The sequence below is a fragment of the Ascaphus truei genome, chromosome 1, assembly GCF_040206685.1.
Source record: "Ascaphus truei isolate aAscTru1 chromosome 1, aAscTru1.hap1, whole genome shotgun sequence".
In the NCBI taxonomy this organism is placed as follows: Eukaryota; Metazoa; Chordata; class Amphibia; order Anura; family Ascaphidae; genus Ascaphus; species Ascaphus truei.
This window is the reverse complement of record NC_134483.1, coordinates 317,558,112-317,580,773: the sequence shown is the minus strand read 5'-3', so window position 1 is coordinate 317,580,773 and position 22,662 is coordinate 317,558,112. Positions and strand designations below refer to the sequence as shown.

The window sequence follows — 22,662 nt, the reverse complement described above, 5'->3', positions numbered from 1 at the left end:
ATATCTGTGAAGTAATAATGAGCTTCCCTGATAAATGGGGTGAATTGACTAGCATGGCGATAGCTATGGCGAAATGCACAGGGATATTATTACTGGGACTCTTCGCCTTGCTGTTCTGAGTATTATTAATATTGCTCCAATGACTCAATTTCCAGTGAATTACTAAGGTTCAATCGCTTTTCCGTTCATTTTCTCAGCACAGGTGCAGCAGTGAACAGCAGCGAGTCTCTCCCTCCATCCTCGTCTGTCAACGATATCTCCTCCATGTCCACCGACCAAACACTGGCATCCGACACCGACAGCAGTCTGGAAGCTTCTGCAGGACCCCTCGGTTGTTGCAGGTGACTAGCCGCCTGCCTGCGAAACCCTACCTTCTTCAGAAGTTGATGTGATGGGGAAAGAATCAAATATAAATATAGCTATATATTTGCAAGGAAGAGAAAGGAAGTAGAAAGCTAAAAAAAAAAAAATTCCCTTCCAGCCTGCTTCTCCTACCGAGTTATGTCATGCAGCTAAGCTGAAATGTATATTTAACTTCTAGTTGCTCTGCTTTTGGTCTTCTTCTGACTACGCTTACTGCAAGAAAAACAAAAAAAACAAGGTTATTTCGCGACTCTTTGCGTTACATTGTAAAACTAATGGCTGCAAAACCAGCAAACTGAAACCATCTTTCCCATTTTTACATGACAAAGGTGTGCAGTAGCTGTTCACGCGTGTGTGTGTGTGCGTGTGCGTGTGTGTGTGCGTATGCGTGTACTGTATGTATTTTCCTATCAGACATGTTTATGTACAATTATCTGTCCATGAACCCTTCCGTCTGACTAAATAGATGGATGTAGATATACACACACATGTACATTAGATGTATACATGCAAGCCTATATGTATATTATTACAGGAAACAGAACTGTACAGTAGGTACTACATAGAGCAGTATATAGAGTAATAAAGGGCCTGTTTTGTGTTAGCTACATGAATACCGCTGTAATATAACGCTAGTATGTAAACTGTTAAGTTCATACATTTGTCAATTTGTGAAAAGGAAACTTTGTATTAAGAAACAAGAAGCTGTCTATGTTCAGGAAGCATCTCTAGCAGACGCATGACAATAAAGTAGCCAGAATTATGCAGATCGCGAAAAACGTTAAAGTAACCCAAACAGCAACATCCGTCCTAATAGCTATTTATTTTTTTACATGCACAATATTTTTTATTTCAGATCAGATGTGCTGATTTAAACTAGCAGTTGAAATGAAGCAGACCTGTGTACAATTGTATATTTTAATTTGTCCTGGTCAGGGCTTGGTACAGTTACATAGCTGATATTGCGGTCATAGAAGAAAGGCATTGTGGGGATTAAGTACCAGATGCACAAAAGGGTGCTAAGTATTAGCACACCTCAGCTCCTATTCATATGGATGGATGTACAGTAAAGCTGTGCTAAAGGTGAACTTTTGGTGGATCTAGGCTAGAGTGATTTCAGCCAGCAAGATTTTTTTAGCCTTCACACAGGTTATACTCCCTTAACCCCTTCAGTGCTAAATATGTCAGTGACACATTATGCAGCTTCTAAGCATTTTTACTACTGAAGAGTTAGGTATCTTGTCTCATGCAGCAGGTAATACTTCTGTTTTTTTTAATGATATAATATTAGCCATTTTATTGAAATAAAATGCAGGTGGAAAGGGCTTGTGAGAAAAGAATCACATTGCTTTGCTAGCTGGTTTTGATGGGCTGTCACTTGGAACTAGAAACACAGAGAAACGTTCTCCTATTACAGACTGCATGCTGCCCATCAGGGATGTCATGCATCATTGTCTAGTTATGTTTGATATTTTTACTGAGTTGTGTGTTTAATTCCTCAGGTATGGCAGTTGGGAGATGTTAAACTTTCCAGTGTTCTGACACTTTTTATTATGTTCTGAGTTTTCTGGGCATCTAAAGACACCTACAAATAAACCCTATTCAGCAGAGCTAATGAAATATGCTGGTCAAGTGATATAAGCAAAATCACTGATTAGCCAGAATGTTAACAGGACCCGTCTTTTTGAGTGTGTCAAGTAGGTATATTGAGATTTTGTTGGTCCTTTCACACCTCTTTTGTAGACCATCATTGAACTGTCTAAAGCCAGTCCCACAAACTAATCAACATTTGCTGTTTTTACTCCCCACTAAGTGGCAAGATTTGCAACAACAACAAAAAAAAAAACATTGGCAAGAGTTAAAAAGTCAATATGTAATGTCATGTGGCCCTTTGTATATTAAAATAACAGAAGCCAAGCACATCAATGGAACTAATAACGTCAAAAGGTGAAGTCAGAGTCCATTTAATGACTTTAAAAATAACAGATATTTATAGCATAAATTAACAATTACGCCCTCCTCCCCACCCACCCATCTCCCTCCAGATGCCAACATCTGCCTCTGATCTTTTTTTTTTGTTAGTGCTCTTTGTATATTGCCATTTTTGCTCCATGTTGTTGAAAAGTGGTAAATTTCTGTATGCACCAAATTTAAGAGGAAACCACAAAAATGTCCACAAGGCAACTTTGAAGACATTCCTACATCTCTAGACAACAGCTTAACAATGGCAGTGAAGCTTTTCTGGAGCCAGTTTTTCTAAAGTATCCTGTAGCACATCTGAATAGCTCCTATACCTCTTTCTTCCGTGTCCATACACCGTACGTGGCAATGTAACACAAACATGTGACGAAGACAATGCCCATGTACTTAAACCTAAATACCTGGGTGTAATACTAACCAATCAATATTAGTCTACAATGTCACGTCAGCACATTACTGTAGGTACAGTGTGTGCAGAAAAATGGAGACAATCCAAGAAATAATGTGCAAGCCATATACAAATCATGGTATAAGGTCAAAGAATGAGGCACCATACTAAAAGGTTGCTGAATTACGAATACTGTACATCTGGCATGGTGTAATTATTTGTGTCAGGCAGTCCTGAGTCAGCTACAGTGGTAATACTTTGGGCTACATGACAATACATTCATATTAATACATTCCAGCAAAAATAAAAGTGTCATCTAGGGAAAGAGCACTTGTAAGAGCATGCTAGTGAGTGATCCTGCCTCCTAGTGATTTCCTATGGAACAGAGATACGAAATATGCTATATATATATATATATATATATATATATCTTTTTTTAAATCATTTAATGTTGCTCAATGCAAAAATCCTCCCAACAAATATTTCTCAGCATAAGTCACAGTTTGATTTCCCAAAGTGCTATAATCAGAGATAATGAGAGAGAAGAAAACCTCACTACGCGTAATAATACATTTTAGGGTGGTTTAGTATGATTTTGTTGTTGTTAAGTCTAATGTGAAGTAAACCATTAATCAGACTGGTGTTCTCAGTGCATTTGAATGCCATTGATTTTTCCGCAAGATAGCTGTTACCCATCCTCCTGAAAATATATCACCTTGAAAAGATACAGCACAAATAGTCCTAAATGAATTCATTCCTTTGTTGTTTTATTATGTTATAAAATAGCTCGGAATAATGCAGTGCCTCTGTCCATTAATTTTTCATATTCATACTTTTTGTTGAATTGTACCTGAGGGGGAGAGAACAGTGTTTCACAACCAAAAGATTCATCAGGTTATTCGTTAAAATGATGTCTTCAATTGGAGTTTCTGCGTGATAGCACCCTGATCGGCACTATCACCGTTGAATGGATATCCCCCCAATGCAAACATCTATTTGGAAGTGATGGTATTGTTACATTTAATAAATCTTGTGCAAGGACTTTTTTGGGAGGGAAGCTTAGTTTATGCATTATAATAGGTGGATGATAAAACAAGGATGCTTTTTATGCTCCCCCACTTTATTAATAATGAGGTGGAGAAGGGAGACTCAGAAATACTTTTTTTTTTTTTACTTCAATGGCTTTCATTGCTTGAGGGACATTTAAGAAACTGACTCGAAGGTTTGTACCTAGAGTACTTTCTTGTAAATTCTCACAGCCAAATGAGTCCATAAAAGGTGCGGATTTGTTATAGGTTGTAAGTAATGCATTGTAAGGCACCTAGATGAAATGATAGTGTACAGAGCTTTCAAAACCTCACAGTATTTGAAGAAGGGACCTTTGAGCCCTGTACACTATGTATCATTCATGAAGAACTTGCTTATTGGACCACAAAAGGGTGTCACAACCTACAAGGTGTATACCTTTTTTGTAAGGTTTTGGGCTCCTATCAATGATGTTTAACACTGTAGCAACAGACTGGCACCACCAAGTAGCAGAAGCATGTACTGTTGGCAACTGGAGATTAAATAGTGATAAATAGCCAAAATTTTGCTAAAAACAACAACAGTCCTGCCTTTTTTTCCCCAGTTGAATCAATTACAAAGGCAAACACTGGAATATTTTTCCATTCAAATTGCATTGATCAGATTCCTAACATTGTGTGCAACTTGCAAAACAGAGCGAAATAGTAACGTGGGAGATGCCTCAGGGCAGTTTTGGAGCAGAATTGACACAATGGCCAGGATTCATTTAACTTGAATATGGGAGCTCGTTTTCAAGTTAGCTGCCACTGACTTGGAACTTAGTGAATGTCCCACAAACACAGGACTTTTCATCTGCTGTCTATTTCTTTCATAGTATCAAGGAACGTGCTCCAATTTTTGCTCCATGTGGCAATTCGGGGGGAGTGTTTCACGAGTTACCTGGCATTTATTTTCTATTGAGACATAACACAGCAAGTATCTGTGTTGCTCCATTTGTTTCACTGTTATTTTAGGCCCCAAATCAACCACCCCCGAAGTGGCACAAACCGCTGCTGAACAATCTGCATTAAATGGGCAGCAAGACATGTCACTAACCAGCCTTTTACACGTGATGCAACTGAGAGCGACAAAATAAAACCTTGCACCAAAGCAAACTTCTCTTTGCATTGATAGATTTCTGCCAATAAATGGTTTACCGCAGTTACGTTTAGCCATCAACACCACAGTCAGCAACCGGTTTCATATGGAAGCAGAAATGTTTAACATTTCGATTTGGCTTAATTCATCATGTATAGTTCCTGCAATCCTACAGCACTGTATGCCCTGTGATTGTTAGTGCAGCATTACAGATGAGAGCAATAACTATCCACGTTCTGTTTCCTGAAGACAGAAAACGAGGCAACATTTATTAAATAGGGCTCAGCATACCAGGTTATTGCTACAAGGAATGAGCAGCAATCACGAGTAAAGCCATGAGACATCACTAGCAATATTTGGCAGTATCAATTTTGCTGGCATAAATAATGCGGGTCTACAAAGGCAATAAAAAGGAGGGGAGGTAAAGCGTAGCCCAGGCAATTACTGTTCTTATCCCATGCACACATGTTCAGCACTGAATATATCACCCTATCACAGGGCGCATGTGGTGTATTCTCACTTAAGTCTTTGTGCACGGTTGAAAAACTATCCTTTTACAATAATGTGAGAAAATCCAGTGTGTGGTCCCTTCTCATCCAATAGGACTTCTCACTTGTATACATTTCCACCTCCCCAATCAGTCTCTAAGTAAGCCCGTGATGTATCGAAATATAATACTAGTATAAGAGTACAGTGGTAGAGTATTTTAGGTGACTGCGACAATTAAAATTGCCCTTTTTGATTTGTTGGTGTTAATTATAGGTTTGTGTAGGGAAAAAAATTAAGTTATTGCTCAGCCTGCATTATGCGGCCATCATCAAGCAATGGTATAATGAGGAAAAATGATTGGCAATGCAGATACTTGATAACAACCTAATCTGGTGTTTTAAAATCTAAGCTGAAGATGTTCAGAAAAATAGCATCACACATTGATTTTTTTGATATTCTTACAGTACAGTAAGACATGGATTTTCTGCCAGTATCCTGTGTGTTAGGTACAACAATAAGTTAGGGAATGCACATCCATGGCTTACAGTAGACTGTGTGGTGCTGAAACACCTGTGCTGTCAGTCAGGCTGGCTTATTGCACACCTGTGCTTAGTTCTTTATGAAACCCATGCCACATGCAAGAAAGTAGAAAGCCCTAGAAAGAGGATTATCACTCTTAGGGCCTTATGCAGAGAGCATAGAATTTTAAAATTGGCGAATTTCATAAAAAGTAGCTTTTTTGGAGAGTTTTATTCTCCATATGCAGAAAAGTGCGAATTCTGCTATGTTTAACATGGATGCGTGTGGCGAGTTTAAATTGGCGAGATGCGCGCTTCAGAAACGTGTAAAAACAAATTCGCGCCTTTTTTTCCCCTTTACTATAGGCGGCGAGCGCCATCTTTTCCTGGCGCGGCAAAAATGCGAGAATCGCGGCATTTTTTGGCGCGAACAGCCGCTTTATGCCGTTCGCACCTCTCTGCATTCGGAGAGTTTTAAAAATGGCGAGATGGAGGTTCTCGCCAGCCGCGAGGCGAGTTTTAGCAATTGAAAAAACAAAATGGCGCGTTTTTCGGAACTCGCCATTTTCTGCCGGTTTCTGCGTGAAATTGTACAAAAAATGGCGAATTTCGAAATAACGATGCTCTCTGCATAAGGCCCTAAAAGTGGGTTATCTTTAACTCCTTAACTGCTGGAGGGGCCATTGATGTATGTGCTGTAGTTTGAACCGTTCAGTTGTAAAAGACACACAGCACTATCTATGTGGACTATGGGGATTGTTCATTAAACTGTAATAGTACCAATCAGGGCACTATTGAATGGAAACTTTTAAGTCAATAGGAGTTTCCGAGTGATATAGCCCCAATCGGTACTATTCAATAAATAACCCCCTATGTGTCTGACTCCTGCAAAGTGTGACTGGTCGTACAGTAATTTTTCTCTCTCCTGCTGCAGCATAAAATGTAATACACGCTGAGATTTATACTAACTCAGACATGTGGAGGCTTCCACTACACAGAGAATGGGGGGAAAGTGAAGGTCTTCCCAAAATATAAGATACATTTGATTATACTATGTGCGCTCTGTAACTATCTCCTCAACTCCTCTTGTTGCACTTTCTGTAAACCCCCTATCCTAGGTTTAAGGAGTAATGGGGGGGGGGGGCTAGGAGAGGAGCACAAAAGCTGCATACATTGGGTCTAAATTCAATATATTGTGAGGCCGTCTTTCCTAGGACAGATTTAATCTCCATTCATTTGGAAGGGCTTTAAAACTTTGCTAACACGGAGAAGAGGACATCACAGCATATTAAATACTTAGACCCTGAGAGATATGTGTTACAAATGTGTGTCTCAGGTTCACGTTTAGAGCAAAATGGAGCTTTATGCATAGCCACTTATGGGAGATCATTTATTAAAGTTTCCCATCTGCAAAGTTTTGGGGGAAAGTGAAGCACAACACAGTCTCTGCTTTTAGATGGATGTATTTGTTCGATTTAATCTGGTGCATTTTTCCGTACCACTTTTTGTCCCAGTTTTGCAGCTGAAATACATCAATAAATGTCTCCCACCATTGCCACAGGTTCTACATGTACTGAAAAATGTAACAATATTATATCCTACCCTATTTCCATAAAGCCTTCTCACCAGGGTCTCATCCACTAATACTTAAGTAATATTAAGTATTTCTATATATGTGCCTACTATTTTAAAATGCATGGGTAACGCTGCCCTGATTAAGAATGTATCTTTGGGGTCTTTGCATCAACATAAAAAGAAAAATGTGTTTAGATAGGCTGCTCCGTTTTTTGGAGCAGAGTTGCGGCATATGTAAGAATGTCTAAGTTTAGACTTACACCACTTCCCATGTGGAGGATTTGGCTGGGGACACACACATAAAAAGGCAAAAAGTATGGCGCAAAGAGACGCAGAATGTGATACCTCTCATTATAACCTGTACACCATGTAACTCCTCCCCAACTCCTCCTACAGACACTCACCAAGGCACAAGCTGGGGCAGACAGGCAAGATTGGAGTAAATGTATTTGATACATTGGTGCAGGGTGAAAATGGCCTGATTTTGTGCCAAAATATCCTTGATACATAGACCTCTATTTTTGTTTGTGCTTACTTTTGATGTATGAGATTGTGGCTAACAGCTACCAAAGAAGAAGGCCTTATAGTCAATGCTGCCACAAAGGCACTGTTATAAGGCTTTACCTTTTCTTGTATTTTTTATTTATTTTTTGTTATTATTCATTATTTAGATTTTGTCACTACTGTTGCTCCTGGGGAGAATATTCAGCTTGTAAGAGTATGTAAGTTTAACAAAATAGCTTTTTTACTTATTATATAATGTTGCATACCTGGTACCAGCCATCCCATTAAGACAATTGCCAATAAAAAAAAAACAATTTATCTTGCACCTTTAAAAATGTGTTGATGTGCACCTTTGTTACAGACAGAAAAGATACAAGTAACCTATTTAGATTCTCAATGCTGTTATTTTTTTTATACACTCTTCCCTTTAATATATATATATATATATATATATATATATATATATATATATATACATATATATATATATATATATATATATATATATATATATATCTCTTTCAATATAAAATGTAGCGTTCTTTATTCAGCACTTAGAAAGGAAATTCAACAGCCTGAGTTAAAGTATTAAACCTAGAAAACAACAGACAGTTGCTTTAGAGCCCTTTACTAATTTTGTTATCAAAGTATTGTTCCTGGAAAGGTCAACTAATGCATTGAGGTAGTCAGGTGAAAGTAAAAGGTCAAGCTGATTTTCTAACACATTGTGGTCAAAAAAGAGCTGCATTGGTACTTTCTAGTCCTTCTCAGAAGAGACTTGTATGTACGAATTTAGTAGCCTTAAAAATTCTAAACAAATGTAGATTTTTTTTATGATTGCATAGCCTTTTATTAAGGTAAGGTTTTCAGAGGTTTCTATACATGTGAATTTTCAAGATCATAAAGGCTTCATCAGTAATTGAGGATTTGTAGTTTCAAACACTTGCATTCAATGTCTCTTCTGACAGTTAACATTATTTTAGTGTATACACTGTAGGAGAATGAGGCTCAGATTGACTAAAAGGTGCTAAGCCTTAATTGCCATTATAAATAATGGTTTGGTACTTGTCGGTGCTGTGTAATAAATCAGGGACTACATTTTTAGAACAGACGTGAAAGTTCATAAGGAACTTTGAAGAACTTTCAGATCAGACAAATAAACAATTTGGAGAAGAACTAAGGACTGGAATAACTCCCAAACCTTTGGCTTTAGACACTAAAGATTCACTATACTTGCACCCCGATCCCACCTTATCTGCCATTCCAGTGAACACAGGATTGAGGTGGCGTAACCTAACTGCAGCAGAAGTGTTAAGAAGACATGGCTCATGTCGTAACATCTTTGTTGCTGGAATCACAGACTAATTAATGCAGTAATGATAACTTTGCCATTCTCCGATTTACCAGCAAGTTAAAATTATTTTAGGCAAGCGTCCTATTTTCAGTATGGGAAAATCAAGAATTAAAAATGTAGGCGCAACACTTAATTAACTTATGTTTTTAGTCTGACAAGTCAAATTGCTGTGTCTTAATATGGTTGTCTTGTCTTTATTTCATTGATTGGTCCTATTCTGCAGAAGGGCTATCTTGCAGCTATTAATGTATGTGTAGAATTCTGTGTTATTTATAATATATAGCACTTGGGATTTATGGCCAGTATACAGTATATAATCTAAATAGCATCACAATCTTTCAAAACATCAATAGCAGACTGTTCACCTTACCATATCAGCCATAAGTCAAAAGGCTCAAGTTGAATCTACCTGTAATTCTGTATGATGGGATTTTTAAAAGTTTATTAACAATGACATGTACTGTAATTTTCAAAGCAGATAATTTAAGTTCAATACAGCAAAAACAAACATAGCTAATTTGATTGTATAGGGTGAGTTGAATCAGTTCCATGGATTAAGCCAAAATGAGATCTAATAACTGGGAAATTATTTCAGATTCTCCCTTTGCACCTCTAGTTAATGTAGACTCAACTAATTATGTTTACATTTTTGTTTTGCTGATTAATTGCACTGCATTGCTTTTTCACCCATTATTTAAAGTGGACAGAGGGGGCCGGTGGTTATTAAAAGGATACTGTTGTTTGATTCAATGTTCCCTATACATGTTTTAGCCCGTTGGAAGTTTTTCCAATCACCACAACTGACCAACTCTCACTGATTTTCTGTGAGTCTAACTGATTTGGAGTCCTCCTTGATTTTTAAATAAGGAACCTCAGAGTTTAATGGAGTCTGATTTTAAAAAAATCAGCACTTTCCCATAAATACAGTATACCAATTTTCATACCAGCGTTTCAAATGGGGAGTGAATCTCCCAAATTGCAGCTTTATACATGTACAGATAGTGACCACGAACATACCTTCTTTGCTTTCAACGCTGTATTAATTAGTGGAATTTATTCTTAAGCCTTATGAGAACTCCATCATACAGAGCCAGGGCACACTGACACAACTTGCTTTCATCATTAAAACATCTATGCTCTCAGCAAAATCTGCTACAGCTTATTAGTGACCCCACCCACCCCAATTCTATTTCATGAACCACTGCTAACTGCATCTCTCAAATGGCAATCTTACTGCTTATGGTTGTGCTGTACCTTTATATAGGTTGTACTTTATGAACTAGCCCCTTAAAGAAGTGGAGTACCTTGAACGTAATTGTTTGTATTGCTTCTGGTCATGTCATCTTGACCATTGGTATTTATTGTTTTGTGATAACTGAACCGGGAATTGCTGCAGACCTTATTCTATCACCCAGACTCTCAATAAGAGACATTTAGAGCTTCTGCCTGCTGGTGATCTGGATTAAACGTGACTGCCGTAGTATGTGTAGCATTGCATTTTCAAGTGATACAACTCAAAATCTTACATTTGACACATTTGTGTTTCATCTTCGGCCTTTGATTTGCAAAGCTTAAATAATGGGCATGTAACAATGACAAGTTCTTCCTGTTCTGTAACCCAGTTTTACTTTTCGTTTGTTGCCAGCATAATGAATTAGGCAGACGGTGATAATCAAGTTTCAAAGGTTAATAATCAGCAAGTTCACCTGTTTCTCAAACCCCAAGAAGAAAATGGCAATCTTTTTTTTGTGTTTACCGACGTCAGCTCTTAATTCTCATATGCTACATCCCTCTTTTTTTGCAAGTGTCTTGATGGATTTCATACCTTGTTCATGGACATTGGAAAGCAATGTGTAGCTGGCTCGTCTGAGAGCCAATGGGTCCAGTCGAGAACCCACCAATTATTTTAACTTATCCGTGTTGTGTTGTTGTACGATTGAAGGGATTGCCAATAATCCAAGCAATGAAAACGTCCAAATTCCAATGTGAATAGAGAGGTCTAGAAATATACTGTACAGCAACCATGCTATACATGCAGTAACTAGCCCTAGAAGGTAGCAGGTTTGGGTCTAACATCATTTGGTGGGTCTTGTATAATTCCTACTGAGTGATAATTATTTCATAGAAAATATCGTTCCTTGTTTTCGTTCACATTCCTCCACCTCTTTGTTCTCCTGCAGCTTTACTTTTTAGGCCCAGGTTATATTATTTCAATAATAATTGAGTGTAACGGCAGAATAGTTCTGTATTAGACGATGTTTATGGGTATGGAACATGGGACATAGGGAGTACTTTTCATGTTCATCCAGCACAACACGTGGTCAATCAAAAATATTATAAGATTTTATTTTAAAATTGGCCCATTGCTGCATACCGGATGTAAATGTTTTAGATCTGTTACTAATGCTACAGACAATAAATAATCTTTTTGGATATAAGTTATTGGTATACAGTATAAGATGGTAGGCGATGTGGATAAAATGGATAACCTCAATAAATATACAAAGTGCTCAATCCACTGCATTATCATGCTACAGTTGTTGTCTTTTTTTTCTGGTGCTAATTTACAAAAGATGCCAGAAGGGAATATAATGGAAACTAGTCTCAAGAACACTTTGGGGGGGGGGGGGGCAGAGGGGGTTATCAAGTGTCCCAAATGTGTGCATTACTCCACATGCAGGTGCAAATTACAGCAATTTAATTCTGTTTATGAAGGTGCTTTCCAATTTTGCTCCGTTTGTTGCAGTGAGCATTCGAGGGAGAGGTTACAGGAGGAGTTAAGGGAGGAGATAGTGCAATGTTATAATGAGATGTATCAACATTTGCATCTATAACTGGTGCAGTTTTCTTCTCTCGTTGCGTCAAATAAATCCGCTGAATTGAAAGGTGAAATTAATCTTAGCGCCTAAGAGATCTGCACCAAATGTAAGAAAGAAGCGTAACAAACTTGACACGAATGTTGCTGGTGCAAAGTGACACAACAGAAAACATGTGCTCTGTGTCCTGGAAAAAATTGCACCCTCCTAATGCATATCCAATTAATCTCTGACAATTATTATTCTGAAAGGAGGGAAAGTCTAAAAAAAAAAGTCACATTGTTTTCAAAATATTAATGAGGAGAAACCTAGTTCAATTAGCTATATGTAAAAATGATGTTTGAACTCTAGAGTTTCAACAATTCATACAAAGATGCATTCTTTATTTGTATTTTCAATGTATTTGCTACATATATACCCAATAATGCACCAAAATATAATTTACTAGAAAACCTTACCTTGTTTTGTATGCTTTGTATTTTGATTAGATGATCAGGTAGACATTGATCCACACAAAGCTGGGTTACAGGTTCGGGAGAAAGATCAGTGTCATCAGGAATTTTGTATTGTAGATGTCTTTAAACCCAATGATAAACTACAGATTACTTGTTCCCGTAACCTCTTACCTTCAGTTACCCTGAGCACTGTGTCAAATTTACTGTTATGCATAGACTGTCTACACCACCGAGATATTCTCCTAATTCTCTACATATCCTCTTACAACGGCTGCTGAAATGAACCAATGTCTATACTGTATTTTCCAAAGCCCCAAGCCAGTCATACATTTGTGGAGGAAGAATAGGTGGAGGATTGGGGAAATGTCCGACTGCTAAGATTAGATGTAATGATCTTTGTGATGATAATAATAATAATAATAATAATAGCAAATGGTCTTTATTTTGTACTGTTTGTGAATCATATTGTTCTGGTGGGAGACTTAGACCCGTGCCGCTTCCTCTCCAGCATTGCTTTGTACCTAGGACACTTTTTCTTTTCATCCCAGTTGACAGACTTTTAAAAGGCAAAATAAATGAAATATAGTGATTTCAGATATCGAGTTACAGCACACACAACTCTCATCCTGATTTTTATTTTATTGTAATAAAAAAAAGCGAACACAAAACAAATCAAAAAGGCACGCGATATTTTAAAATTACTGTGTATGAATAAAACTATATGTATGTGATTGAAAATAAAAAGTAAACCTTTGAACTGAGAAAGAGAGGCTTCTGTGTGCTTTATTTTTTATCAATCTGTAATCCGACATACTTATGGGATATAGTCAATGGAAGACTATTGGTCACACATTCTATTGCAAGATCATCTGCTGCTTTTAGGCTTTGAGATACAGCATGAATGTTCTCACCCCATCACTTTTTGTCTGTATTCAAATCAAATCAGCTTTATTGGCATAACAGAACAACATTTCAGTATTACCAAAGCATGAATAACAGGGGTTAGGGTATAAAGTTTACACAATACATGGGTAACAGTTACACACAGGGATGTGGGGGTTTGTGGGCGTCTCAGCCTGTGACTGGTGCTGATATAGTGTGCAGCCAGTTCTCCGGTGGTTTCATCTTCTCCTAGAAGGGTCGCTATTTTTGGGTTCTCTTTTATATTACAGTTCTGGATAACAGCGGAGTTTCTCCAAGTTGGCACTCCTCACTTCAGAGTATTTTGTGCAGCGCAGCGGGAAATGTGTTTCATCTTCTACCTCACTTAGCTCACATTGCTGGCACAGTCTCATCTCTACATTCCAGGGCACTACATAACCTTGTTTTAATACTGAGTGCAGAATCACTCTGGAACTGTTGACCACAGTTCTACCTGTTCTCAAACTCTGAAGGCAATTAATATCAAACACCTATACTCCGTGGCTACAAACAGAATAAGTGTTTAAGATATACTGTAAAAAAACGAATTTGCTATTTTTAAATGACATATTTTGGGATATTAAGTATGGTTTGGAGGTATGTAATACTTGGCTTGTTAGTGGCCCTACTCTATCATTACATTTCATTTTGCTCCTGACTTCTTCAATGAATATACAGAATTTAAGTGAAATGGAAAACTTGGACTATTCCTGTTACATTATTTGACATATCAATATTGAGCCTGCATATTTTATTAAGACATTATCCCAGAAATATGCTCCACTAAAGGAGGCTATCTGATAATTACCAGGTCTTTAGAAACAACAAGCCTTCAATATTTATTACAGCTTTTCCTGCTTTTTTATTGACCAAAATTATTCTGCATCCGCCATTCTAAAAATGTATAGGTAAACGTCTTACTTGAATCATTGTGTTCTTTAAAAGTTCAGGGGAGCACCAGTGTTCACATCGACGTCATGAAAGAAACAATAGAAACGACATAGTGTAGTACAATTTCAACCAGATTAATTGTTGTTTAAGTGAAAAGTATTTCCACTCACACTTTTCTCCTTTTCAATAAAGCAGTACAGAGATACTTCTCTCTCTGAATAGAGCAATGGATCAGGAACTCCACATATGAAAACCCCTTTGTTAATGACTCCTTCCCATCCGTGGTTGGTGTACCCAGGAAAATAATGGAAAATACTAATTGCGCAGTATATCTCAAATTGTATTAAAAAATAGAACAATAAAAACATATGGATGTGCACTCACATATGGTACATAATAGAAATTCGTGGTACGAAATCCCGACTTTCCTCTATGCGTATTCACCGGTACACACGCTATGAAGCTCACTTCCGCGTCTTGGCTCTCGTCTACGTCACCTCCGGCTGAGTGAAGTTGAGGGCGGAAGAGCTGTGTAGAGGGATCTCCGGCTGCCAGGACTTCGCGTCACGAATGAGCACTGAATGAACAGTGATTCAACGCGTTTCGTCGGTACGTCTTCTTCAGGGATTCCTGTGTACCGATTAATATGCATAGAGGAAAGTCGTGATTTCGTACCACGAATTGCTATTATGTACCAAATGTGAGTGCACATCCATATGTTTTTATTGTTCTATTTTTAAATACAATTTGAGATATACTGCGCAATTAGTATTTTCCATTATTTTTCTGGGTACACCAACCACGGATGGGAAGGAGTCATTAACAAAGGGGTTTTCATATGCGGAGTTCCTGATCCATTGCTCTATTCAGAGAGAAGTATCTCTGTACTGCTTTATTGAAAAGGAGAAAAGTGTGAATGGAAATACTTTTCACTTAAACAACAATTAATCTGGTTGAAATTGTACTACACTATGTCGTTTCTATTGTTTCTTTCATGACGTCGATGTGAACACTGGCGCTCCCCTGAACTTTTGAAGAACATTTGGATCCAACAGACTAGAGAACAGTCTTATAAAGGGTTTTCTGAGCAGCTTTTCAATTAGCACTATACACTGGGTGGTGTAAAGGATTTTATTGTAGACTTAAAAGTCACCATATATATTCACTAATTGATCACAGTTCACTCTAATATTTTCAAGTCACGTTATTACAGTTTTATTTAAGATTTTTTCACATACAGTATATGGACACTATGCACTAAGTAAGCGCCAATACAATTATTTCTTTCTCTGGTTTACTAGAATCATTGACAGATGATGACAGAAGTAGAAAAAAATGTGACTCCAGAACTAAAATATGGTATTCCAGGTATCAAATAAAACTTGTGAGGTCCTAAGTGTTCAGCTTTTTTCATTAACCAATACATTTATACAAAGTAGATAGATGAATAACATGCTATATTTGTTAAATTACAGCTAGTTAGAAAGTCGCTCGGCTATTTGGGTCTCAGTGAAATTGTAAAAATATAAAACGTCAATAAAAGTACAAAATAACGGTTTATTAGAATTTTTTTTTCGTTTTTGGTGGGAAATAAATAATTACAGAAATGTTCGAAGGAATAGAGAATTTTGGCTAAGAAATGTTCTCCATCTTTGAAAATAAATCGTATTGCTTCAATATTTACATACAATAGGGCTATTTTCTAGTCTCTCAAGCTGCAAGACACTGGCAAAAATTCAAATTGCTTAATTTGGGATTCCTTTACTTTCATTAACATGGGGGGGTCTGTATTTAAAAATGCACTGATTAACTCCACCCTAAGCTGCTCCTACATTCTGCGTAAATCTAATCTCATCAATTCCATTAGCTCTGCCTCCCACCTCTGGAGACCCTCTCTTTTTATGCTCTCCCCTTCCTCTTGCCATTTGGCTGCCTGGAAGGAGACCCAGCTCAGTTACCTGCCCCCCCCCCCCCCACAGCTTTCCCCAGCTCACATCTATCAGGCTGTCACAGCCCGTATGGAGCTGATGACACCATGCCAAGGCCCCTGCCTCTTCTTAAAGGCTTCATGCTCTGCCCCTCCCTGTAACGCTAAACCAACGATAACTTGGTGCCACACATAATGTTGGAAGAAAAAAGGTCACGGCTTTATTTTAACAGCCCCTGTTAAAATTCACCAGTCTGCCAGCCCTACACAATTTAACTAAATGGGGGGGAGATCAAAACCCAGTTGGCACTTGGCCACGCTGCCTCCTCCCGCCCGCTGTAACTACCACAAAAGGGGGGGAAGGGAAAACCTTATCAGCCATTGTTGGACCACATTCCCTCCCCCTCCTGCCCCTTGTATCAGTTTAGGCCCAGCCCTAGAGGTGGCACCCAGCCTTCTCCAGCATTGACTGGGGATTTGCTGGCCCGGCCCTAAAGACAGCGCCTACAGCCTGCCAAGCTTTTCTTGGGGCTGCACTTTAAGGGCGGACCCTAAAGTCCTCACCCATTCTCTCTATCCTGAGTATGGCTGGCGCGGCGGCTCTGCCACCTGGGGCCCCCCTCCCCCCTGCTGGGCAATGGCTATCCTGGGGCCGATACGCCAACCCCAAGCTGTGACCTCTGACCCAGTTTACTCTTGCAATATCCTCCTGACTTTCCTAAAGAACACATCCAACCCCTTCGGCCTTAGATGTACATGTCCCTTCTGTGCCAGCTGCGGTCTTTGGCATCGATTTCTCTGTGTCTCAGTATTTTAACCGATGCCCTTTCCTGGCCCCCTGCATATCAGCCTTGGAATAACTTCTGACCATATAACGAAGACCAGTGGTGGGATTCTAAACTTTTAATAACCGGTTCTTACCTTCACCTCTCCGGGCGGCGGGCAGCATCTCCCAGCATGCTCCCCTTGCAAATCTTCTCAAAATGGCTGCGTGGCATCACATCGCGCTGCATTGCCATGACAATGAGATGCCACGTAATGTGACATCACAAAGCATCGCATTGCCATGGCAATGGACATCACGTGATGCTGTTACGTCACGTGGCATTCCCGTTGGCATGGCAACGCAGCGCCATTTGACGCCGGGCGGCCAAATGGACAAGATATCCAGGGAAAAGATGCTGGTAGATGCCCCCGCCGCTCGCCCGGACAGGTAAGAGAATTAAGCACTGGTTCGGCAAACTTGTGAAAATTTAGTAGCAGGTTCACACGAACCGGCTAAATCCCACTACTGACTAAGACGTTGCTCCCCAGAGTCTTTATTTCGGTGCATTCCATCTATACCCCATAGATTACCTGCAGTGTTTTGGTGTATCCAGCAACGTTATTGCCACTGACTGGATTCATGCCTTTACACTCCTACTCAAATTGGAGCACCTTTTTGTTTATTATTCACTGTGTTTTGCAATATTGCTCTATATATGTTTCTTTTTGTGGCTGAGAACATCGCCCCCCTGGGATTTGGAGGAGTGTTTTGGTGATGGCCGGGTCATAGCGTCGGAGATTTCAGATAATAGTTTAACTAAGAATAATACATAGACCAGTAATTTTCAACCCCTCAAAGTTTCGCAACCAAAAGGAGGGAGAGTTGGGGCAACTGTCCCAGTGACTCCCCCGCGGAGAGTGCCTCCCCATGCAGAAGTTTGGTCCAACTTCCACCCGATCGTATGAGACAGCTGCGTAGTCCCCAGACTGGCACAGCACTGGAGAGCACCTCACCTCAAGGTAAGGAGTGTGTATAAGAGTGAGGGGAATAGAGGGGAGACTGTAAGGGGTGGGTGGAAGGGGGGAAGAGAGATGAGGGCAAAGAGAGAGTGGGGAGTGTACGAGGGAAAGAGAGAGAATGTGGAATGTGTAAGAGGGGAGAGACGTGGGGGAAGAGAGGGTTGGAGTTCCCAGAACTTCACAATATAATTCTAGGTTTCCTTAACCAAAAAAAAAATTGAAAACTGCTGACAAAAGCTACCTATCACGGTATGTCAGCGTGAGCTGCAACCAATTCAGCATTACTATGTAGAGGCCCCATGGAGCTGTTTTTTGCATTGATTTTTGTCCCAGTTTTGAAGCAGAGAAACTTTACTAAGTACACCTCTTAACCCTCTTCATCTTATAGTTGGTGACCAATGTTATTCCATTCCAGAGAGAGAAGTTTTAAATTGTTCTTCCTCTGCGTTGTACCGTAAACATTTTAAACGCTTAAGGGGTGATTCAGTAACCGATAACGGGTGTCACAGCACAATGATGCGTTAACTACTATTGAAGTCAATGGCATTTAATGGGATCGCGGCGTGACAACCCTTATCAGAGGTTAGTGGATCTGGTAATAGACGGCACCAGGAATGCATAAATATCAGATATTCCATTAATATAAAGCAAACAAAAAATGCAATACCCAGTTTGGACCACAAAACAATTTATATCCAGATGCCTACGTAATAAATATAAAGTAAGAAAATACTAACGAAAAAATAAAAAATGTCCATTATGGTTCAATCAAATGAGTAATGTAAAAAAATAACACTAAAATGCAACATACAGCTTCTGCTGAGATTTACAAAATGCTGTACATACTGTAAGGGGAATGCAAAAACTTGGCATAGTTATAAATAAATCCTTTATTTTAATGAACAATCTTGGTTATACACTTCACTTTTTTTTTTTTTAATCTACATATACACACTCTATGCCTTAGCCAGTCTCTTATTTGTAGAACTTTAATGCTTACAAGGCATATATCAAAAAATGCCATGACAGAGAATAAGCTAATTACACAAATATTAATAGTGGATAAATGTGCCTTGTCTTCAAAATGGCGGACCCAAGAGGTCCCGTCCATGATCCTTGAATACAATAACATTTGCATTTGGCCTTTATGGAACGACTAATTAGTGTCCTAAAAGGGGATTGTAACACATGTATACTGGGAGCCTTGGCTAAACTGGGGCACTACTGTATGTGATAGGTTAACAACAGTCTACCGGAGACTCTCACTTCCGCCACCAGTCTAAGTTCTTTCAAAACTAAAGCTGTCTCACATTTTAATCTGGTCTGTAACTGTTACATACGCCTATAATATATATTATCTTTAACTGTGCATGCAATGTCTTGTATATAATGTATACCCTGTTCACATGTAACTATGTATTTGTAACCATGTATTATATTTCATCATACATCTATGCCCAGGACATAATTGAAAACGAGAGGTAATTCTCAATGTATTTCTTCCTGGTAAAACATTTTATAAATAAATAAATGTTCGTGGACACTTGTCTTTGCCTAGTTTTGAAGCAAAGAGACTTTGATAAAGAACCCCCTCTAAGCTGCAAACTGATTTTTTTTGTAGTGATGGAGTCCCTTATTTTATCTGTACACTAATTGGTGTGCACAAGATTCTGTTTGGAAAGTTGCCCAAGCCCAGAGCTAACAACAGGCTTTCAGGGCAATACTTAAGCAAGTTTTCCTACTGACTATTGGAGCTAAGTTAACTTCTTCATTGTGTGTTAATAAAGTAATACTTGAAAACGTGATGGTAGCTCTCAAGAGTCCAGCTTGAACCATCCTACTGTAGATGTTCTGATGTTGTTAAAGATACTTTCTGAGCAGAGTCAAGGAGAGTGATTAGCTAACCCATGTGAAATGTCAAGCCACAGTTACTACAGTGTGCAGAGCTTACCTCAACAGGAAGCCAGTCAAACCAAAATTGTTAATTCGTACCGAAATTGGTCTTGTAATAAAAATAAAGAAAAAGAGAACCAGACGTCACCAGTCTTGCAGTAATACTTTATAAAACTCTGTACACTTTTTTTTGGTCATAGGCAAGTTGGTTGGCACAAACATCAAAGTCACACAGTACTGTTTTATACTTGTCTTATATGCATTCCCTGTTAACATGGGAACAATAACGGTTGCTATACAAAATAAGCTGATGGTAGCACAATGCGCAAAAATATCTTATTATGTTAAGTGCAAGGATATATAGACTTCATATAAAGCTTGATTGCGACAACATTTCAATATGCCAGTTTAAATACAAGACTTGCATTATTATAACTCTTGGAATACAACTCTATTTTTTTAATATTAACATAACACTTTTTTTTAATCTATATACACATATCCAGTTGTAACACTTGACAGTAGCATTATGGAGCACGTAATAATATAATAGACTTTGTTAGGCACACACTGCAGATAATGTTGATTAATCTCTCTACGTTTTTCTCCCATGAAGGGTTTGCAATAATACAATGAGTCCTAGCCTCAGTCAGGTGACCAGCCACCTGAATATACCCTCCACATGAAAATTCAACACCTGCTTCTCCATGTCCTAGTTATTTGGAACAATTCACTGGATCCATATTGTGTTCCCTCTCTCAGGCCTGCGGGATTCCACTGTCAGCTCCCCAAAGGTTGAGAAAAACTGCTCCATCTCTTTCTGCAACATGTCGTTTCTTTTCTCAGCATCCTCTTTTGCACGCTCAGCATTTCTCATTTTGATTTCCACCATTGTGTACTTCTTTTTTTCTTGATCCAGTTCCTCGTGCATAGCCAGGACGTCTGTCTCCAGAGTGAGGTTCCTCTGTTCCAGGCTGCAGAAATAGAGGGATGGATGGTCAATGATATCAGAGAGGGAATGCATTGAAAAGAGATCCCAAGAACCCTTCCTTATCTCCACACATCAATTGTGTTTGTATTCAATGGGGAATTTACTTTAGTATAATACTGTAGAATGAATATACAGAAAAATTAAGAAGAAAAATCCCATTAGAAAACCAAGTGATATAAATAGTACCTAAATTATATCCCAGACTAGGAGGGTGAAATTATGCAAAGCACTGACACTAGTCTTGTAACTCAATGTAACCCAAGTTCTGAATGCACTTCTTAACAAATCAAAGAGTTAAGATTAAGGTGGTATAGAATATCCCAAAACGAGCTCTAGATTTGTATTTAGTATTTAGTTATGGCAAATACCTACCATACTTACAGTAAAATTGTCAGTCAAGCACTTAAAGCCACCACAGAGACATCACTGTAATGCATTCTTTTAATTCTGATGAGGAGTATTTTTGATATATCTTTGAGGCTTGAGTTGCTTTATGATTTCACCTCCTGCATTTACTAAACTGCTCACAAAATGTGGTGGCAGCGCAAGCTAAACCACTAAAAAGCCGCATTCCACGCTGTTTATTTATTTTTGGGGGGGCTCTTAACATCCTTATTATTTTACCTGAGGGTGGGGGGAGGGCAACCAGCGGAGACAAAATGGTAGCGTAGTCAGGGCTCGGCCCGGTGGCCGATAGAAAAGCCACATCATGATAGGGAGATGATGTTACGGCTTTCCATTGGTGACACTATGGCCTAGTTTTGTAGCTGACTGCCATATTCCTTGTGTGAAAACCGGCTTTTTATCTGCGAGCCACAGATTAGCTCTGGGAGAATGCCCAGTTTCAGGGGGGACCTGCTGCTTTAGGTTTTAAGTAAATAAGAATGTCTACAGTATTTAATGGATTGTTAGCAGAGTGACTACTGGACAAACTTAAGGTTATGAACATAACATTATTCTATAGAGAACCTGATGAAATATTTGTTCCGTGTATTATCCAGTATTATCCTAGTTTGTATCCCTAAAAAAAGTAGTTCCCAAACATTTCCTTTATCTTCAAATGTAACCTGGAAACAATAAACAAAAAGAGTGTATTTGCACCCAGTTGTGTTGTTGTGTTTATATTTACTGAGCTCTGAGAAGTGCCTTAATAGAAAGAAAAGTTCAAGGGTCATATTTACTAAGCAAATGGGTCATTAAGTATCTTAACGCATAGCGTCGCTTAGTAAAAATGGCCATTTATGACTCTGGATCACTTTTTTCAAACCACTAAAAGGGAATGTACAGAATGTAGACAAAACAGTAAATACTGTTATTGTTTTAGTTGTTCAATTTTAAAGAATGAATTCAAATATTTAAGGACCACTAGTTAATGGGCATAAAGCTAGATTGGCAAGATTTATTGAAGTGAACAGTACTGCAAGCAAAATTGTTTGCGTGACTTATTACATTTTGTCAGTTATCTATATACTGAAACCAGTGTGGTTTCCTTGATTGCATTGCTGCTGCAATGTTTTTGCACCAGTTTTGCAGCCCAGAGACTTGGATAAATGATTCGCATAATATTGTTGTATTTATTTACCTCTCACTTATTGCAGTAAAACAAGAATTAAGATCAGCCTTTGTCACCCCTAGCGGTGTGTTCTTAT

General features: G+C 38.6%; 2 protein-coding genes across 12 annotated transcripts in view; one reads left to right on the top strand and one right to left on the bottom strand.

The window, feature by feature from the left end:
• MAPK10 (mitogen-activated protein kinase 10) overlaps window positions 1-13,370 on the top strand; it is a 318,476-nt gene extending 305,106 nt beyond the window's left edge. For 4 of the 5 annotated variants that reach the window (XM_075605802.1, XM_075605821.1, XM_075605793.1 and 1 more), the window contains one exon: window positions 203-13,370. In XM_075605802.1, coding sequence (XP_075461917.1) covers window positions 203-345 — 143 coding nt within the window. In that variant the 3' untranslated portion in view covers window positions 346-13,370. Of the gene's footprint in view, window positions 1-197 lie in introns of all 5 variants that reach the window. The other variant, XM_075605831.1, reaches the window with a different exon arrangement.
• A 6,800-nt stretch (window positions 13,371-20,170) lies between these two features.
• Window positions 20,171-22,662, bottom strand: part of ARHGAP24 (Rho GTPase activating protein 24) — a 1,092,414-nt gene continuing 1,089,922 nt past the window's right edge. For all 7 annotated transcript variants that reach the window (XM_075605746.1, XM_075605737.1, XM_075605756.1 and 4 more), the window contains one exon: window positions 20,171-20,996. In XM_075605746.1, coding sequence (XP_075461861.1) covers window positions 20,753-20,996 — 244 coding nt within the window. In that variant the 3' untranslated portion in view covers window positions 20,171-20,752. The remainder of the gene's footprint in view (window positions 20,997-22,662) is intronic.